At 39.2% G+C, this 21944-nt stretch overlaps 1 protein-coding gene across 1 annotated transcript in view; it reads left to right on the top strand.

The window, feature by feature from the left end:
• Positions 1-21944, top strand: part of RHOBTB3 (Rho related BTB domain containing 3) — a 65610-nt gene that overhangs the window by 16423 nt on the left and 27243 nt on the right. Inside the window, exons 4-8 of the mRNA XM_016952988.4 lie at positions 1137-1291; positions 5060-5171; positions 8199-8564; positions 16299-16411; positions 20871-20991. Of these exons, the coding sequence (XP_016808477.1) occupies positions 1137-1291; positions 5060-5171; positions 8199-8564; positions 16299-16411; positions 20871-20991 (867 nt within the window). The remainder of the gene's footprint in view (positions 1-1136; positions 1292-5059; positions 5172-8198; positions 8565-16298; positions 16412-20870; positions 20992-21944) is intronic.

The raw sequence follows: 21944 nt of genomic DNA, 5'->3' as shown, positions 1-21944 counted from the left end.
GCTCAGCTACCTCCTTTCCCCAAATGAGGAACAACTCTAAAAGGCCATCTAAGCTCCAGAGCCCCCTGTAGGATCAGCTTTGGTCCCTGTTCCAACAGTACTGCAATTCCAATTTTCCTTCTACCCAGTCCCGCATTCCTCACCCTTGAGAAGCGTTATTCCCAAGATCACTCCCCAATTAACCTTCTCCACACCACTCTTCATCTTAGAGTCTGCCTCCCCACGGGAAGCCAATCTACAACAACATGCATTTCTAGAAATGAATTTACCCTCTTTTGATCTGGCAGCCTTTTTGAATGGTGACACATCTGATGTTGTGGTCACGATACATAACAAATCTGGCTGACAAATATGGAGTTAAACATATATTTTTAGCCTTACTAGGGATGTTCTTATAGATAGATTGTTCTACCACCTTCCTAGCCATAGATGTATACATGGTACAACTGTGAATTTTGGGACTTTCACTTTTTGAGTTAATCCTTTTTATTTCTTCAGTTTTTAATTTTTTAATCTTAAAGAAAAAGATAAAGAATGATTGAACTTGTTCTCTGAAGTCGAATGCGTTACAGTTTAATGATTGAAATGTCTGAATTAATAGGAATGTACTTCCTATGAAGTTTACAAAGAGAGTGACAATTTTGTTGCCTGGAAAATCAGGTCAAATTGAAGGTTCTGTTACAATAGAAGTGTAAGGTTTACTCAAAGTTTGTAAATAGATTTCAAGTTTATTATATTAAAAAAGCAAATCCACTGTTTTCCATGCTCTCCATGGCAATCAAGTTGTTACATTTATCTTCTTTTCTACTGGCCTAGAAATACTGATATTCAGGATGTCAAGGTTGTGTGAAAAGAAGCAGGCCCACGAGTACTGGTTGTTTGTTAATATCCATTCACCTACTTTTAAATTTTTCTATTTTCTAAAATACTATTTATTATTCTCGCAGTGAATGCTTGTTTATTTAGGGAGTCATTGACACTTTGTATTCAGAGTTTAGTGGGTAGTGGATATACTGAATGCTTTTGAACTGTGGCTCTAGTATGAGCTCTTTGTTGTTTAATGTTCAGATTGTCTGTGTACCTTTTTTTTTCCTGTTTAATTTCGAAACTCTTTGTTTTAAAATTTGTTTTCTCAGAAGAGTTACCTTGTACATGCCCACTATGTACCTCAGACAGAGGGAGCTGTGTTAGTACAACTGAAGGGATCCAACTTGCAAAAGAACTAGGAGCGACCTATCTTGAACTCCACAGCCTTGATGACTTCTACATAGGAAAGTATTTTGGAGGAGTGGTAAGTGGAAATTCCTGTGAAGTATAAAATTATTTGTCAGGTTGCCTCTTTAGGTATTTTGTAGAACATCAGTTAGAACTTCAGCTTTAAAAGCATGGTTTGTCTTACTTAACCTTGAGAAATAAAATGAGAGTGAATGGCAAAGGTTTTATCAGAATAAAATTATAATTTTATTTTTCTCTCCAAATGAAACCTTTTCTATTATCTAATATGATATTTTGGAATTTTTCATTTGGTGATCTTTAGTAGTCTTTGTTGCATGTATCAAAAGCATGTTTACTTAACCAAACCTGTGATGCCACTTTTAATAGTCATCTTTATACAGCTGAATGAGCCTGGCAGCCTGAGCCAGCAGGCCCTGAAAGTTCTCTTTCATTTCCATCTACCAGTTGGAAAGAATAATTTTTCTTCCTCTGTGTGTGCTTTGGCAAAATTTTATATCCTCCCAATCTTGTTGTAGCTCAAACAGATTCAGAGGAACTACTTATACAAATAGCTGCTTGTTGGATATGTGGGAGCAAGTTTGCTTGCTTGCTTGCAGTGGCGCATATTGGGTTCTGCAGTCATTTTGATGCTGATGTTAACACATAGCACCTCCCATATAGTATTAGGACTGTAATGTCCTTGGACAATACTGTGGAGTTGTATCATTTAAGAATTTGCTGACATAGAAACTGCATTTCCAAACCTCTAAGAAGCAACTCCTCTCAACAGACAAATCTGATATACACGGATGAGAAGTTAAAAGCAAAGAAAACCTACTTTAAGCAGGAGCACTTTGGCATCCGCCATCGGTTCCCTAGCTCTTCACCAAGTACTCTTTCCAATACGCCCCAATATTCATTATGTAAATTCATGTTAAAATGTTGAGGTTCCACAGATGACTACAGAAATACTATTTGTGTAAATGGGTAAAATAAAGACCAAATATAAATGCTGCTTATTTCCATCAAATATAAATGGCTTTTATTCACCCAATAATATAAAGAAACGTTAATATTACAATGTTAAGGAAGATATACTCACAATATTGATATTATCGATGACTGTGAGAAACTTTTGTTGCATTCATTTATAGTGATGAGCAGTGAGTAGAAAGGTGGATAAGAGAAATTTAATCTTCCTGTCAAGCAGATTATATTCTAGTGGCTTTTAAAAAAATCTTAATTTGGCGAAGAATGGTGCATTTCCTAAAATACCTGGGAAGCTGGAGAGCAAAAAGATGGTTTGGTTTTGCTTATTGTGAAGGTTCATTTGTCAGATAGTTCTATGCATTAGATTTGGTTTCATTTGTTGAGGGGAGGCCGTTCCCTTGGAAGCCACAGGTCTCCTTGCTCCCTGTTCTAGGATCCTGAACCTGAAATTCCCAGGATCATTCTTCCCACTTTCCCACTCCCACTTTCTCTCCTCTCTTTCTCTTCTTCTGGCTCCTTTTTTCTCTTTCTTCCTAATATCTAATGTTGCAATTAGGGTTAGAGGCATGATGAGGATTGATGTGGCCAAGGTTGGGAGAAAGACATGGCAGTTTCTTTTTACCTTAACTCAAGCCCTGTTGAGAATATGGAAACAAGATCAGAATGGTATCATTTTAGATGCTTTACTTTCTAGTAAAGTACAACTGGGATCTTGAGTGTAAAATAGAATGGCATTGGCAAACATATGGATGGAGATGATAATGTTAGAATGAAAGGAGCATTGAAAATCTGCATTTAAGGGTCAGAGTTGAAGAGCTGTGCAGTACTACCCTCAGACCTAGGCCAGAGAGAAAGCCGCCTGCCTTCCAGCTTTAGAGAGCTCCATCTGTCCGTCCTCCAGTTGCACCTCTCCCCACAGGGCACAAGTCAGTGGAGCCAAGGGTTGTGCCCACCTGGAGCTGGTGGACTTCATTCCTTTCTAGACCTGCGCTGTCCAGTATGGCAGCCACTAGCTACATGTGGCTATTTATATTTAAATGAATTGAAATAAAACCAAGTAAAATTCAGTTCTTCAAGCATATGAACCATATTTTAGGTGCTCTATGGCTACAAGTGGCTAGTGGCTACTGTATTATATAATGCATATATTACAGAACATTTCCATCAACACAGAAAGGTCTGTGGAATAGTGCTAGGACTATGCTCCCAAATCCAGTACCCCAGAATTCTCTGGCCGCTGGTCCTGGGTCTGTTTCGGCCTGTGCAGGCCATTTTCCTGGGACAGTCCTCCTGATGGTGGACCACATTGCTGGTATATGCACCCCTAGGCCTGTGGGGTGGCCAAAGGGTGAGTCTTTATGGGGAATGGGGGAGGGGACAGTGGACAGAGCTTTGATGTCCACTTGTGTGCACAGAGCTCTTTAAAGCATGAGTTAGAGCAGGAGGTGAGAAGAGAATGGGTGGTCTTAGGGCTCAGGAATTAGGGATCAGCTCTCCCTTTGCTGTATGAACCTCTGAAGAATCTGAGAATTTAAATATAAATCTTGCCTGCCAGGCTTTTATGATGATGTATTTGTCAAAACAGAAGTATAGAATATCTTTTATATAACAGTTTGTTTTCTTGATTTACAGCATTTAAATATTTAGGTGTGTGGTGGGTGGGCCTCCATTTGGACTTTTGCCCCAGGCCTTGCAAGCTAGGGCACAGGCCCGAAGCTACGTAAATGCACCTGAGTGAGATTCTTAGTTTGTAAAGGACAGATTTTAAAGAAATTTGTTCAAGAGAAGAAAGTGAAGTTTCCTGGCTCATGGGAACATCTGTAGACATAGAGGCAGCTCTGTTCCTGCTTTAATTTCACTAATATTAACTGTGGTGGTTGCCCACTGAGAAAATTATTACCAGCCACACAATTGTAGTGCTTGGCTTTCTTGAGTATTCAAGAGAGTAGCTGCATGGGATGGCATGCACTTATAATCCCAGAGACTTGGAAGGCTGAGGCAGGAGGATCCCTTGAGTCCAGGAGTTTGAGTCTAGCTTGAGCAACATAGTGATACTCCATTTCTAAAATTAAAAAAAAAAAAGAATATATATATATATATATATATATATATATATATGTTAAATTTGAAAAAGAACCAACAATTCCTTCCTTGAAAAAAGAACTTTTATTTTAGGTTCAGGGGTACATATTTGTTATACGGGTAAATTGCATGTCACAGGGGTTTGGTGTTCAGATTATTTCACTAACCAGGTAATAAACATAGTACATGGTAGGTAGTTTTCTGATCCTCACCCTCCTCCCTCCCACCACCCTCTCAAGTAGGCTCTGGTGTCTGCCGGTCACTTCTTTGTGTCCATATGTACTCAATGTTTAGCTCCCACTTATAAGTGAGAACATGTGGTATTTGGTTTCTTGTTCCTGTTAGTTCGTTTAGGATAATGGCCTCTAGCTCCATCCATTTTGCCGCAAAGGACATAGTTTCATTCTTTTTATGTCTGCATAGTATTCCATCGTGTATATGCGCCACGTTTTCTTTATCCAGTCTATCGGTGATGGACATTTAAGTTGACTCTATGTCATTGCTGTTGTGAATAGTGCATGTTTCTTTGTGGCAGAATGATTAATAACAATTCCTTCTTGAGTGGATAGTTTATTTATGTTCAGAGAAGGCACAATCTGCTCCACTCGATTCATTTTTTAAATAAAAACATTGTTTATATGTGTTTGCTAATGCATACATATAAACGGTACTGACATTTAAAATGTTTGACAATTGTGACTTGGGATACAAATTTTCATGTTGGATATATAGTTTTGTTGGATCTTCAATTAAAATTTGATTCCTGTTTTAGTTGGAGTATTTTATGATTCAAGCCTTAAATCAGAAGACAAGTGAAAAAATGAAGAAAAGAAAAATGAGCAACTCGTTTCATGGAATTAGACCACCTCAACTTGAACAACCAGGTGCATTTCTTAGCCAATGTCTAGACATTCATTAAACATTCATTACAGATCCTTTCTCACAGGTCTTAGAGCAATTATTCTCAAACTTGAGCATGCTCAGAGCTTACCTGACATTCTGATTCAGTCAACCTGGGATAAGGCCTAGAATCTGTGTTAATCAGCCTCCCAGGTGATGCAAAAGCAGATTGGTACTTGAATCACATTTTGAGAAATACTGCTTTAAAAATTGAGCCTATAGAGCCTATGTGTCCTGGGTGGGGAGCTGTTCTAGATTAAAGTCTAATGCTAAGTAACTACTAAATGCAATGCATGAACCTTGATTGGATACTGGTTCAATAAAAACATCTAAAAGATGTTCTTGGGACATGAGTTAAATTTTAATACGGACTGGAAATTAGATTATATCATGTAATTACTGTTAATTTTCTTATGCATCATAATGGTATTGTGATGAATAGGAGAATGTTCCTGTTCCCAGGAGATGAAGGTGAATGTAGAGTCCCGGGCGCGGTGGCTCACACCTGTAATCCCAGCACTTTGGGAGGCCGAGGTGGGAGGATCACGAGGTCAGGAGATGGAGACCATCCTGGCTAACACGGTGAAACCCCGTCTCCACTAAAAATACAAAAAAATTAGCCGGGTGAGGTGGCAGGCGCCTGTAGTCCCAGCTACTCGGGAGGCTGAGGCAGGAGAATGACGTGAACCCAGGAGGCGGAGCTTGCAGTGAGCTGAGATTGTGCCACTGCACTGCACTCTGGCCTGGGCGACAGAGCAAGACTCTGTCTCAAAAAAAAAAAGAAAGTGTTTTAGAGCCAAAGCATCCTGATATCTGCAACTTTTAAATATTTCAGCTGTGTGTATGTGTGTGTGTTGATGTGTGTATGTGTGTGTGTGTGTGTCTTTCTGTCTCTCTAGAGATAAGGGGAAAATAAAAAATGTTAATAATTGCAAAATCCACGTGAGGGATATATGTGAAGGGTATATGTGTGTTCATTGCATCGTTCTTTCAACTTTTTTGACTGTTTGGAAATATTTTTAATACAAAGTTCAGGGCAAATAAACTTTAAAATAAATAAATTATATCAACTGTTATCAGAATTTTCTGCATGATTTTGTAATAGAAATAGTAGAGTAGCACTTTGTTGGATCAATGTCCTTTGGAATTTAAGGGACCTCATCTCTTTAAAAAAGTGCAGGTATATAGACCACATATATATATAAATGATACACACTTGGCTTCGAATTTCCTGGTGTGCAAAGTGAAAGGGGAGACATGGTCTATTAGGTTGCAAACCCTTGGGCCTTAAATCCTTTCTGGATTAGAAAATGGGTGGGAAATGACCACATAAATAATGTAGATAGTTAGTTCTTAGTTCTTATTAATCAAGAAGACAAAATATACCAGATCCTCAGAGAAAGCAAAACATTACATGTCATTTAGCTTTAAAAGAAATATCTTGGCCCAGGTATGGTGGCTCATGCCTATAATCCCAGCACTTTGGGAGGCCAAGGTGGGCAGATCACCAGGGGTCAGGAGTTCGAGACCAGTCTGGCCAACATGGTGAAACCCCATTTCTACTAAAAATACAAAAATTAGCCGGGCATGATGGCGACGCCTGTAGTCCCAGCTACTCGGAAGGCTGAGGCAGAGCTGCATGAACCGGGGTGGCAGAGGTTGCAGTGAGCCAAGATCATACCACTGCACTCCAGTGAGACTCTGTCTCAAAAAAAAAAGAAAAGAAAAGAAAAGAAAAATCTCTTGTGTGGGTCTTCATGTGAGGGCACTAAGTGATATAGTGGACAGGGCTTTCAAAAGTGTCTCTTCAGGAAATGCAGCCTCAACGTTCACAAGGCTGTTTCTTGTACTCTTCTGTTAAGAGAGCTGTGTGTATAGCACTAAAGATATTCCAGGGGTTCAGAATAATACAGTCTGGGTACATATTTGGGGTTGATTTGTTCCAAGGACGGATCCTGGGCTCTGGGGCACATGGCATTTAGGGTTCTGTAAAGGGGCCACAGGCAGTAGAAGGGAGGAGGGTGGACTGGAATACAGTGCAGGGAGAGCCTGGCCTCCAAAGGACTTCGTTATTATCTGTTTTATAGGCTGAGGTTTGCTTTGGAATCAAGCATTTTTATTGCTAAAGAAGTTTGAATTCCACTGATTTAGACGGTTGCATACCCTTCAAACAACACTTCACAAATGTCACTTTCCTCAGCTCCTCTTTGGATAAAAATGAGATGGCAGATGTTTTACAGTTAGGGTCTGTGGTGGGGGCCTGGAGTGTAGGTATTCTGAGTTGACTGAGGGCTCATCTCTCTTTATTGGTGATCAAACTAGTAAACTGAAGGTTATATTCTCTTAGAAATTAGGGAGCTGAGTCAGCACTTTTGCTGAAGTGTTTTACTAGAAGGAAAAAATGCTAGTTTTGGAATCCAAATAAAGGGGTCACAATGTTTTCAAACGATCGAGTTCAAGACTCTGAGCCTTGACTCTGAGAAGTTGCACAATTTTAACAGCTCAGCCCTCTACCTCTACTTCTGGTCCCAGGAGGAAAAGGACTTCAGATGTGAGATTGGGTTCTTCGGAACTTATTCAGTACTTTGAATTTTTAAAATCAAAGGTAAAAGTAAAGAAGGATGACTATGAAATACTAAAGTTCAGTATTTGGCGGATTGTTTTATTTTGGGACACACAAGTAAGAAGAAATGTTATTTTATTGTTCCGTACGTCATTAGTGGGTTTTTCATTTGCTCTATAAAATGTAAATAAACATAGTATTTGTGTGTCTGTGTTATAAAATTCTACAGTTCCTGAATAATTAGTTTATATATGTTTATAAATTAGGTTAAGCAGTAGAAAATCGCTGTTTTTGTGCATCAAAAAAATGGTTAAATATTGGCTGTTTCTTATGCTTTAACCTAATAATATTTTAAAATATTATACAATTATATTTAAAGTAAACATGAAATTGTTGGGTCTGTAAACCTGAAAGGAGTTTATTATTTTTATTTTCTTTTTCAAAACAGAAAAAATGCCTGTCTTAAAGGCTGAAGCGTCACATTATAACTCTGACTTGAATAACTTGCTGTTCTGCTGCCAGTGTGTGGACGTGGTATTTTACAACCCCGATTTAAAGGAAGTTGTAGAGGCCCACAAGATCGTTCTCTGCGCTGTAAGCCATGTTTTCATGCTGCTTTTCAATGTGAAGAGTCCCACTGACATTCAGGATTCCAGTATCATCCGAACTACCCAGGATCTTTTTGCTATAAACAGAGATACTGCATTTCCAGGTGCTAGCCATGAATCTTCAGGCAACCCACCATTACGAGTCATTGTTAAAGACGCCCTCTTCTGTTCTTGTTTATCAGACATCCTTCGCTTCATTTATTCAGGTATCTTGTCAAATGGTTCTGGTTACTTACAATCTCATAAGCTTTGGAAATGAAACGTGCCTGTGACACTCAAGGGTACTGGTTAGTTTTACAGTGATCTTTACCTACCATCTGAGATTAAGATTATACATGAAATATTATTTGCTTTATATATAAGAATTGGTCCAAGCTTTCTGTTTTCCTTACAAATGTACTTGCCTCATCTTTTCCCTATCAATTTCATTTTATTGTGGTAAAATACATAGAACATAAATTTTACCATCTTAACCATTTTTAAGAACACAGTTCAGTGGAATTAAACACATTCATAATGTTGTGTAACTATCACCACCATCCGTGTCCATAATTCTTTGCATCTTATAAAACTGAAACTCTATACCCATTAAACAATGATTCCCCATTCCGACCTCTTTCCAGCCCCTGACAGCCACCATTCTACTTTCTGTCTCTGTGATTTTAACTCTCCTAAGTGCCTCATGTAAGTGGAATCATACAGTATTTGTCATTTTGTGATTGATGTATTTTACTTAGCATAATGTCTTAAAGGTTCATCCAAGTTGTGGCATGTATCAGGATTTTCTTCCTTTTAAGGTTGATAATATTCTGTAGTACATATAGACCACATTTTGTTGACCCATTCATTCATCCATGGACGCTTGGGTTGCTTCCACTGTTTTAGCTATTGTGAGTAATGCTGCTGTGAACATAGTGTACAAATATCTCTTTTGAGACTCTGCTTTTATTTTATTTTTGCATATATACACAGAAGTGGAATTGCTGGATCACATGGTAATTCTATTTTTGATTTTTTACTGCCATACTGTTTTCCACACTAGCTATACCACTTTACGTGCCTACAAACTGCACAAGGGTTCCAGTTTCTCCACATCCTTGCCAACACTTGCTGTTTATTTTTTTTAATAGTAGCCATCTTAATGGGTATGATGTGGTATCTAATTCTGGTATTGATTTGCATTTCCCTAATGATTAGTGATATCAAGCATCTTTTCATATGTTTTTGTATTTGCCTTGGTTTTAAATCTACTTGTAAAAACCATAATCTGCCAAACAGGTATGTTAATATTTTATTTCTTTAAAAAACATCCAAAATATGAAATATGAGAATTTATTGTCCAATTTAGTTTTAAAGGCATAAAATATTCCAAGAGCAAATGAAATCATGTGTCTATACCTTAAAACCTAGCTATTCACTCTTCGGTTCGACTCTTAGGTTTTGTAGGGCGTGAAAGAGAGAATTGCATTCAGCTTACGGACTGGAAATCAACATCCAGTGTTAGTTGAGGTCTAATTAACTTTGGCTATGACTATCATAGACGTTACTTTTTTTTTTCCTTACTGTGCCCTTTCTTTTTAAGATTTAGCTTATCAAGTATTTTTCTCTTTGCCCTTTTAAAAACTCAGTAGCAACTATATTTTAAAGATAGAAGTTCTATCTGAGTCATTTTAGCAAATGAATTGAAGGTCTTACATCTAAGTGTCCCATCTAAGAGTGGAAAAGAACAGATGTAAAATGAATTTTAATGTAAGCATCTAAATATAAGTTTTCTGAGAACTCCTGTCTTTAATTTTCTTTACCCACTTCAAATCATGTAGCGATAACCTGTTAGGCTAAGGTCACTCCTGCTCTGCAGTGTGTCTGGAGAAACATTTATAATTAATTTGTTTTTAGGCTTCAAATAAAGCCTAATTGGGAACAGATAAAAAGTTTAAGGTTTGCAAGGCAAGTATCATTTCATACAGGTAGGGAAATTTGGGGCAGCCTTTATTTAAGTAATTGATGTTAAAAATAAGGTATTACTTTGTTCATGTGGGTTGTGGTCATGTAATTTTATATGTTAAAACTTAAATTATGATTTTGAAAAGTACAATTGCAGCACGCAGATTTATGTGGATAAAAAATACATATTGGAGTAGAATGTGGTGCTAGGTTAGTGAAATATTGGCTTGGAAAAGGCATAAATTAAGCACCTGTACAGCACACACCCAGCACATTGCCTTCAGCGGGTTCTCTGTAAGCTTTAGTTGAATTAAAGAGTAGGCTCCAGTAGCCGGGCATCATCATATCAGTAAGTCAAACTATTTAAAGACTTCATTTAGTACTATAGATTTTGACGTTTAAACTTAGAATGTCACAGTTCAGAATTTAAGATTTTGAAAAACTAACATGTTTACATGTTAAGTTTTTAATCACATGTTTAAGGAACTATGAGGGACGTGACTTTTGTATGATAATTTTCTGTTGAAATTACATGACTTATTCAGTAGGCTTCCACAATTGTTATTGACTACTTTCAAAGGCATATGAGCACTCTGACGTCTTATATCCTTTTTAACATAGTAGCAGTAAAATAGCTAGATGTATCTCCAGTGGCTGATCCTGCCTAGCTTTCTCCTAGGGGGAGTGCTTTATTTAATTGCAAAATTAATACAGGCAGATGGAAAAAAAGGGAAAGAAAAGAAAAAAGTTATCCTTCTACCCTAGACCCTTTCCCCGGAGTCATTTACCTGTTGTAATTTTTTTATGCATTCATTCTGATACTGTTTGAAAGAGATTAATATTCTGGGGACATTTGCATTAATAAAAATGTAATCCTAGGTAGCTGCTGCTTTCCAGGGATCACAGGCCGTTTCCCATGGCTGGAACGTAGAGTGAAAGGCGATGGCTGGTGGGTGATGAGGTGGGCAAGGCCTGTGGAAGCTGTTCCTGCTGCTCTTAGACTTGTGCTAGAGTTTTAAGCATGATCACACTGGGCTTTAGAAAGCTCATCTCTGGTTGTGGTTGCAGGGTGGAACAGTGCAGCCAAGACAGGCATTCAATCAGGAGGTCCCATTACTCTGGCGATCAGCCTCAGGAAGGCCAACATTCAGACAGTGGGTGGCCCTGCCATTGGCCCTTCATTGTCTAGACCAGTGCTTTTCAAACCTTAAAGTGTGTGCAGATCATCTGAGGATCTTGTTCCTGTGGAGATTCTGGTTCAGTTACCTGGAGTGGGGCATGAGATTCTGCGTTTCCAGTAGTCTCCGAGGTGGTGCTGGATCTCTGGACTGCCAGAAGCAGCTGGAATACCTGCTTTTGGAAGAACTGGGAACCAGCCAAAGCCAGCAAACTAGGGCCTAGAATTCAGTGCAGAGGCCTAGGAAGGCTACCAAGTTATCAGCTTAGGATTCAAAGTAAAAATGGGGTGAGCTGTAAGGCTGACTGATGCAGAGCTATTCAGAACTGGGGCTCTCAGTGCCCTGTGTGTCCCCTGCCTGACGCGAGGAAAAGTGGATGCCTAGTGGTTGGGTGGAAATTAAGTAAGCCTGGAATAGGGATCGGAGGGCAGGCAGGCATGATGGTGTGGAGAGCCTGCTGAGCTACAGGTCTTCAACCAGTTCAGAGTCCTGGCTTCTTAACTTGACACTGACCCGTCCCATTTCGGCTGTGATCTCTCCTTGTACGTCACGGCCAAAGCCGGAGGTGCTGTCTGGTCTGAGCAGGGGCACGGGCCATTGACCTGGGGCTGCAGAGATCCAGATGCTGGTTAAGGAAAAGGGAAAATAACTGGTTCTGCAGGTATCTATTTATTATTCTTTAATTATTTACAGATTACAACCTCTGGCTCAAGGAAAAGTTTCATTTACATTATGTTAAAAAGAGATATCAAAGCTGTATTTGCACAGAAAAGACAATTTTGAAAAATGCTGAAAATTAAGAGAAAAAAATTTACCCAGATTCCACTATCAACAGAAAATGTTTAAACATTTATTGCTTTGTTTGATCCTCTAGTCATTTGTTTGTGTATGAATAAGTGACACTGTTTTTGAAAAAATGTATTTTGTAATCAAATCAAACAAAAATTTTAAACCTACGTTTTTCTCAGAGACTTCAGTAAATGGGCCAGGCTTGTTTTGTTTTGTTTTTGTTTTAACATTTTTAAACCTGTGAATAGAATACAAGTGTTAAGGCACAGTTATGCAGTGGTTTTCCCACAGAAGTGCTGTGGTCTGCCCTTGGGTTATGCTAGAGAACCATTGAAGACAGCAGTTGTTTGTTTGTGTTCCCATCAGATGGGTTGGTAAAGCAGAGGTTGAACTCCATCATGTGCTCAGGAATATTTGCCTTGAGCAAACACGGGCTAGAGAATTATAATAAGCCTATCTCCTGTCCTTGTTTTTTTTTTTAAAGAACCAGATTACAAAGAATATCTTAATTCTTTTTAAATAACATGCTTTTTTTAACCTTTAGGAATTTGAAATTTGGTGTGTGTTATGTCACCATGAACATTTGGTTCGTTATTTAGGAGCGACCTGTTTAACAACAGTCCAGTTAACATTTTACACCTATCTATTCCTATTCAAATTTTTGATTCAGTAGACACAGTCAAGGTATATCTGTTTTGTATACGTTAGTTTTCTATTGAATAACAACAAACACTGCATAATGTATAAGTACTTAACTACTAATCCTAAGGAACGAGGAGTAATGTGATAAGTGAAGCCAGCCCTTTCCTGGTCTTCAGGGAGTAATTCTTACATGGCATACAATTGTAACATTCTTATAATACTTGATGCAGTGTTATGGTTGCACATTCTTGAGTCATATGATCTCAGATGGTTAGGAAGTGAAGTATTTGTAAGAACCTCAAGAATTTAGCTTTGAGCTCTTCCTGCCACAGATGGCCCTTAGAGTTTCACATCACTTATTGAAATGCCATCAGAGTAGACAAATATGTGGAAGCAAGCTTTCATCTTCAGTTTACATTCTCCAGTTCTTAGAATCATTCCTTGGCATGCCCTTTTCTGTATTGCATAAAAACACAGCCTAATATACATGAGTATACCACGCGCTCTAAAAGTCTAAGTGGATTCAGTGCTTTAAGAAGTTAACTAAAGAAAATCCCAGTCAGTGATGCAAGATGTCATCCTGCCCTTGTCTGCAGTTGATCAATCAGTAAAGTTATGCAAGATGAATAAGTTCTGGAGACCTGCTGTATGACATTGTGCCTATTGTTAATGATATCGCATTATATACTTAAAGTTTTCTAAGAGGGTAAATCTGATGTTAAATGTTTTTACCACTGGAAAAATAAAAGGAAAGTCCCAGCCTTAGGATTATTGGTTTATTAGGACCTAAAAGTCTCAAAGATGACTTGATTAATGTTTCTAATTATGAAAACAGCCCAATCAGCAGTGTGCTCTTGAGAATTAGTCTTACTTTCATTTTCAGTGAGTGATTCTTCCTGTGTGTGTTCTCAGACAGTTCAGTGGCCTGTGGGGATTTACCTGCTACTAATTCCATCTATTTAGATTATTTGATGCTTGCTTGCTTTTAGATAATCTTCTGAATGGAGATATTTTTTAGGTGTTTTTTAGTTAATATGCTTTTACTCAAATAGCAATGTAACTTTTACATATATAAGTATGTAAAAGAACACAGAGACAGTACTTGTGTTCTTCTTTAGATTGGATGAGCGCAGACAATAAAAAATACTTACATGTTCCCTTTCCTGCATACCACTAACACTGGGTTTGGATAATGGCTGAAATTTCTTTCCATTTTCCTCTTTTTTTTTTTTTTTTTTTTTGAGACAGGGTCTCACTCTGTCGCTCAGGCTGAAGTGCAGTGGCACGATCATGGCTCACTGAAATCTCCGCCTCCTGGGTTCAAGCGATTCTCCTGCCTCAGCCTCCCAGGTAGCTGGCATTACAGGCACATGCCACCATGCCCAGCAAATTTTTGTATTTTTAGTAGAGACAGGGTTTCCCCATGTTGGCCAGGCTGGTCTTGAACTCAATGGTTGAAATTTCTAAAGGGAAAGAAGTGGCCGTCAGCAGCATACAATGCACATTAGGGTCACCAGGGAGAATTTTAAAACACTGATGCCAGGGGCTTCAGGCCCAGAAAGTCTAATTCACTTGATCTGGAGATGAGACCTCCTCTGATGGTATTTTATAAAAGATCCCAGGTATTTATAATACACAGGTATGGTTGATAATCACTGGCATAGAGTAATTTTCTTGATCTGGGATCCATTGGCTTCTAAGGGGTTCTTACACTCTCACATTGTTATACTAACTTTAATGTTTGTGTGCACGTGAAATTTTCTGGTGATACAATCCAAAGAATTTATGAGATGGGAAAAGAGGATGTGGCCACACCGTTAAAAAGCATTCGTGCAGAAAGAGAAAAACAGAAATCATAGAGCTCTTCTATACTACACAGCTTTGAGAATTTGATGAGGAAGGGGAGCAATCAGTGAAAGCATAAAAAGAGCTAGCAAAGGCAGAAAGAAGCAGTGATGTGCTGGAGCTGGCACCAGCTTGTGAGAGCCCAGTTGTGTTTATCATCCCCATTTCCTTGTTCTGTGATGTCATGTTGATAGCATCACAAAAATGGCAAATGCTACATATCATTTGACTCCCTCCCCCAGGAGACACTGTAAGTATTAGGAAGGCCAGGTGGGGAGAAGTTGAAAGGATGTGCATTAGTGCTTAGTGCTGCAGGGCTCAGCTGTAAGAGCCTGAGAGCTTCTGGACTTGCAATCTGCCCCTTCCAATTGGATTTGGTTTTAGTTGGTACAGACTGGCTGCAATTGCCTGATCTCATTGGTTTAATAAGTGTTTATGTGCCTGCCTCATTCCCCAATATCCATGAAGGCATCTGGTGAGTGCTGAATACAGGAATGAAAACATCAGAAGAAATGAACTGAGAGCAGATAAAAAAGGGTCTTTAATTACCCAGAGAGGTGAAGTGACTCGTCACACTAGTAGTTAATAGCTGAGGTAGAACTGGATCCTAGGTCTAACTATACCGCCCACACTAGGCTTCTTGAATTATATTTTTATGAGATAGGACCTTCTGTAAATCATAGGATGGATGCGTGTAATCTCTTGGAATGTCATGATCAGATTCGTGCTTTTGAAAACTCACCAGCTTTGAGTAATAGGATGGATTTGATGGGGAAAAGGCTGTTAGGAAGCAGGGAGGTTGGATAGGAGGTTGCTGCAGACCAAGTAAGAGAAGTCCTTGGGGAAAAGGTCAGCTTTTGCTGACCATAGAATAAGAATTTTGCAAGACATAGAGGGAAAGAGGCTGACAGAGTGGCAGAAGTGAAATGAGCCTAGGAAGAGAGTTTTGAAGTGGGCTAGGGAAAGGCAAAGGACGGTGGGGTGATTTTGCTCCGATGACATGAGCTACGTGGACGATGTAGCCCCCTTCCTCAGGCTGGTTTTGTAGAGTTGGCTCTCAAGCATCCCAGTCTGCCCATGACAATGCTTGAGACCTTCTGAATGCATTCTGTTGCTGCTGCATGTTCCTCTACCTGATGATAGTCACTGCTGCCCATAACTGGTAAGATTTAATTCACCCTTGGGAAAGACCACATCTACCTTTTTACTCAGGGCAAGTAAATAATTTGGGTGCTGGACCACTTGTCATGGGAACTCATATTCTGACCATTGCTGTTATCACTAGCTGCCCACCTATTGCAGAGAGGTAGCAGCAGTCCGGGGAGGAAGACTTCAGATTTTGAGAAATAATTTAGGGGAAGTTAAACTGATTTTTTTGAAATATGAGTGCTGTTTAAATGTTTTAGTATAGTTATAAGGATGTATATCTGGTAAAGAAAAATTAAAGCACTAAAAAAAAGGAATGTTGTATTTAATAAGAGATTTACTTTTGTTACTTCCTCATTTAACAGAAAAATCCAGCATGTACTAATTTGTTTACAGGTGCTTTTCAGTGGGAAGAATTGGAAGAAGATATCAGGAAGAAGTTGAAAGATTCTGGGGATGTTTCAAATGTAATCGAGAAAGTTAAATGCATTTTAAAAACACCAGGAAAGGTAAGTTGATTTGTTGTAAGTTAGTTTACTTTGACCCTCTGAATTATAACTCACATACTATGATGAATATAAAATTGAGTCATTAGAAGAGTCAAATACTGTATAAATGTAAATGTTTTCCTTAAGTATATTTTGCCATTTAAATATTTAAAACACAAACATGGGTTATTTGTATCTTAGATTGTGTGTGTGTGTGTGTGTGTGTGTGTGTGTGTGTGTGTTTGTGACAGGGTCTCACTGTGTTGCCCAGGTGGGAGTGCGGTGGCATGATCTTGGCTCACTGCAGCCTCCACCTCCTGGGCTCAAGTGATATCTCCCACCTCAGCCTCCCAAGGAGCTGGGACTATAGATATGCATCACCATACCTGGCTAATTTTTAAATTTTTTGTAGAGACGTGGTTTTTCCATGTTGCCCAGGCTAGTCTCAAACTCCTGGGCTCAAGCGATCTGCCCACCGTAGCCTCCCAAGGTGCTGGGATTACAGGCATGAGCCACCACACTCGGCCCTATCTTAGACTTTAATTTATGTAAGAATTAAAATACATGTGAGTCATGTCTTTAAAATGCTTGTTTGCAAATTCTGCCTTCTGAAACATTCCCCTGGAGCTCTGGGAATACACAATCTATATCAAGAATAAAAGGCTGTTTAATTTGTCCAGGTACAGTTAAGGTTATTAGAGAGGGTGCCTTCTCACTCCTCACAATTTAAGTCTCAAATAGTTTTTGAGAGGAAGGCAGTTTTGCATGTCCCTTTTTCAAGTGTTCTGAGAAATCTATTCAACGAGGTGGACAGTTAAGGATGATCTCATTAATAGTAGGTTCAAAATTATAAATTAGATTCAAGTTTATAAAAACAGACTTTGTATATTGCCATAGACTGGTGCATATTAAAACTCTAGTAACTTGGTATTGTGTAGTCTGTAAGGGCTTTAAAAAACATTTCAAAACTTTAAGACATTACACAGTTTAGCCAGTGTATTTTTTTTTTCTGATTTTGTGATAAACAAATTGGCTGCAGTAGATAAGTAAGGTAAGTTATATGCAATACTTAGCAGAATAAAGGTATATATTAACTATAAGAAAAATGATGATTCCTTTAATTTTTTAATACAGATGACTTTTCTGTTTTCTAAAACCTGTTAACATTTTAAAGTTAATGTTTTACAAAAATAAAACTGTACTAGCTTTTAGTGAAGATTCTTGATTGTTCTTTAGTTGAGAAAATAGTCTTTTTTGTAAACAAAGTAACGTGGAATTAAGGGGTAAGTTTTTTTTTTTTTTTAGTAACACATTGAAGCAGGTATACAGAAGCTGTCCAGTTTTACAAGTATATGGCAGGATGGTAGCTCTTGCAGTCTAATTCAACTAAATAATCATTTGTAAAAATTTGCACATATGCCTATATTCTCGTTTTCAAAACAGTTCATCTAGTTGTCTTGATTAACTTGTTTACGGACCAGTGAAAATGTACATCACGTACATTTGTGTTCTCTCAAACTTCTGCTCTCCCATTTTTTTCAAATTCAAAACAGAATTGATGAGGGAATCTGTTTATAGATTCTCTCCCTCTCTCTCCAGTTCTCTCATACATTCATGTGTAATATACATCTATAAAATATTCACAATATGCAAATTCATAACCTTTATATGGCTGACAAGTACAGAAATCTTGCCTTTTCTTCTAACCCTAAACCTTTTCTTGAGTCTTGATTCGGAACACATTCCTTTGAATACTGAGAATAAAATGAATTCTTATTGGGGAAAGGGAAGGCTGGGTGATATGATTCCATGGTATTGCGCTGAATTCCCTCCTCTGCACGGGGGGGAAAGAAGAGTTATTTCACACCTTCTTCCTGGGCTTTCCCAGGGTGAGGGGCTGTCTCATTTACTGAATACCACACAGGGATGTAACCCTGAATTGGGACTTGGGAAATGTAGATTACAATTGTGAATCTGCCACAAATCATCTCTGTGGCTTTGAGCAAGTCAGGGCTTCCTATAAAATGAGGGACAAATTGGATGGTTTCTGAAGCCTCTGCGAGCTCTCCAATTCAGTGACGCTTTTTGTTTTTGTTTTTGTTTTTCTTTTTTGAGACAGAGTCTTGCTCTATCGCCCAGGCTGGAATGCAGTGGTGTGATCTCTGCTTACTGCAAGCTCCGCCTCCTGGGTTCATGCCATTCTCCTGCCTCAGCCTCCCGAGTAGTTGGGACTACAGGCGCCCGCCACCACACCCAGCTAATTTTTTTGTATTTTTAGTAGAGACGGGGTTTCACCGTGTTAGCCAGGATGGTCTCGATCTCCTGACCTTGTGATCCTCCCGCCTCAGCCTCCCAAAGTGCTGGGATTACAGGCATGAGCCACCGTGCCCAGCCCGGTGATGCTTTTTGACTGCTACTCTCGTTAAGCGTGGCGGTCACTTGACTCCCATGCCCGAATTCCTTCCATGTGTATGACGGTATGTTGTGTATAGGATCTCAGAATGACTTTATAGGACCAGGATTTGTATGATCCTGTTTTGCCTCTCTGTTTTGCTTATGGATACCATTCTGGAATGTTTTCTTCTGCCTTAGGAGGAAGAATAATATCATTTTTCCCCCCTCACCGAAGATTTTAAACTTCCCACCATAATAGATTAATTTAGAGTAAGAAGTAGATGTCATTTATTCTTATTACTGCTGATGTTATATGTTTATTTCTTAGGGATAAAGCTTTCAGAGTTCCCTAGCTAGCCAAGCAGAGGATTAGCATTCTGACCAGGGCTCTCGGGCTCTGAGATTCAGCAGGGGGAATGGGTGGAGACATCAGAATTTAAAGTGAATAAAATATGATATTTCAATAAAAATCATAACTAAATCTTTCCAAATTAGGGAACAACATAGACTTTAGGCAAGATTGTGGTCCTAATGAATCCTAGTATTTAAAATGACTTATTATTTCATCATCATTTGGGTAACACTACCTGAAAATATTCAGGCTTGTTTTGTTTATCCACTGTAAATAGACTAAAATTTAAAAAAAAAAAAAAGAAAGAAAGAAAGCAAAGCAAAGAAAAAAGGGTGGAGGGTATGGAAAGGGAGGCCGGCCCTTGACTTCCAGGAGGGTTGGCACACAGGGGATGCCTGAAGACCACAGAAAGGATAAAGCACTGAGGCCTGAGTTAGACAGAGAGGCTGCTCCCGGAGCCACTAGCTCCAGCCAGGCGCGACAGGACAGACAAGTTATCAAGGGTGAGAGTCTCCGGAACGCCAGATCAAAAACCCAGGAAACTATAGGTTCTAGTGGGTTCTGCTGTGAGTAGGAAGGACAATTAGGATTATAAGATTGGAGATGAAGATGGAGGTGAACCAGCTGGGCCCGGTGGCTCACACCTGTAATCCTAGCATTTTGGGAAGTCAAGGTAGGCGGATTGCCTGAGGTTAAGAGTTTGAGACCAGCCTGGGAAAAATGGCAATACCCTGTCTCTACAAAAAATCAGCTGGGCGTGGTGGTGCACGCCTGTAGTCCCAGCTTCTCGGGAGGCTGAGGCACGAGAAGCACTTGAGCCTGGGAGGTGGAGGTTGCAGTGAGCCAATATCGCACCATTGCACTCTAGCCTGGGCCACAGAGCAAGACTCCATCTCAAAAAAGATGGAGGTGAACCACTTCATTACTCTAGGTTATTTTTTTAACTGTTCACTCCTTTAAGAGAAAGTGTTAAGCTAGTAAGTAGAAGAAGGATATGGTGTGATAAGGGAAAGTTGTATTTTTCTTTCTTTTTTTTTTTTTGGAGACAGGGTTTCACTCTGTCGCCCAGGCTGGAGTGCAGTGGCATAATCTCAGTTTACTGCAGCCTCTGCCCCCCGGGTTCAAGTGATTCTGCTGCCTAAGCCTCCCGAGTAGCTGGTATTACAGGCACATGCCACCATGTCCAGCTAATTTTTGTATTTTCAGTAGAAACAGGGTTTTGCTATGTTGGCCAGGCTGGTCTCAAACTCCAGACCTCAAGTGCCCACCTTGGCCTCCAAAGTGCTGGGATTATAGGCATGAGCCACTGCACCTGGCCAAAAAATGTATTTTTCTTAATTACAAATCAAGGACTGTCTTAATGAACAAATTAGGTTGTACATGTAAACATATTTTAGTAGGCATTTGTATGGAGTTGGACTACTGTTGTCTGTTTCTCAACAAAGACTCATAGGGTTTCAGGACCTTGCAGCTTCTCAGCCATGGAGCTGAGTTTTCACTTAGGCAATTTGTTTACGGCTGTGAATGCCAAAGAGAGCAGTGTTGTTCACTGACAGGCAGCCCATACAGTTCTTAAAGGTAAGTTCCTTTGAAACCTGTGATCAGAGATGTCATAGAGTAGGGAATCATATTTCTTTTGAGATTTAGCATAATTTTCCAAATTCCTAGCCTAGCCTATATGTTATCAAAGCATGTTAAACAACCTTTCCCCTGTATTTTTGTTTTCCCTTATAGATTAATTGCCTAAGGAATTGCAAAACCTATCAAGCCAGAAAACCTCTGTGGTTTTATAACACTTCCCTCAAGTTTTTCCTTAATAAGCCGATGCTTGCCGATGTTGTCTTCGAAATTCAAGGTACGGATCAACTTTTACAAAGTTTATGATTCATTTTTATTTCTTGTTTTCTTTCCTTGCTTTCTACTTCAGGTTTCAGTGTTTGGTGTGAAGGAATGATTATTCCCTACTGAGGTATGTAGATTAATACTACCTTAATGTCAACAAAATCTTCCAGGTAAATAGGAAGTATTTTATTAAAATGACAAAAGAAATTTATATTTCCCTTAGTATTTTTTCCTTTGCCATATGCTTCATCAACTTTTAGGGCCTAGCAAGGGATGGGATGATCTATAATATTTTATTATATATTTTTGTGTGTATTTCTTTAAGATCCTAGTGTTTGCTGCATCTGGAGCTAACCCCCTTAAAATTATTTTATCTCTAGCTTATTTTATCCAGCTCTCTTCCTTTTTATTTGAGCAAAAGGAATTGACCATTATTTTATTCAGCTGTCTTCTGTTTCTTTTGAGCAAAAGGACTGAGGGTTATGCCTGGCCCTCCTCAGGCACCCCATAGGTATTGCTACATTTATTCCTCCTAGCACTCTGAGAATTTTATCACCAGAGCAACTGAGAGCTGCTGCTTATCTCTCTAAGAAATTAAGACTACCTAATTTTAATGAAGATGAGCTGTTTGAGTGCCCATTATTGATCACTGGCTTGGATAATTTTGTCACTTTAGTAGATTAAGATCTAAAGAATGTGGTGGGAGCTGCCAGCACACAAGGTGCCACCAGGTGGGGGAGAGGCGGAGGGAGGGGACATGGCTCATTGCCGTGTGTGTCTTGCATTCTGTCCCTCACTGGCCGCTGACCTGCCTGACTGCACAAGCTCTGCCGCTGCCCCATAGAAATACTTGGAGTACCCAGTCTTTCTGCAGACGAGACCAGGTTACTGGGATCCTCATCTCACTTGGGCTTATGCCAAACATGTAAAATTTGGTGCAGGTGCCTGAGCCTTAATTCTTCAAGG

This window comes from Pan troglodytes, chromosome 4, assembly GCF_028858775.2.
Source record: "Pan troglodytes isolate AG18354 chromosome 4, NHGRI_mPanTro3-v2.0_pri, whole genome shotgun sequence".
In the NCBI taxonomy this organism is placed as follows: domain Eukaryota; kingdom Metazoa; phylum Chordata; class Mammalia; order Primates; family Hominidae; genus Pan; species Pan troglodytes.
Note: the sequence above shows the minus strand (reverse complement) of the source record. Positions and strands in the feature narration are given on the sequence as shown.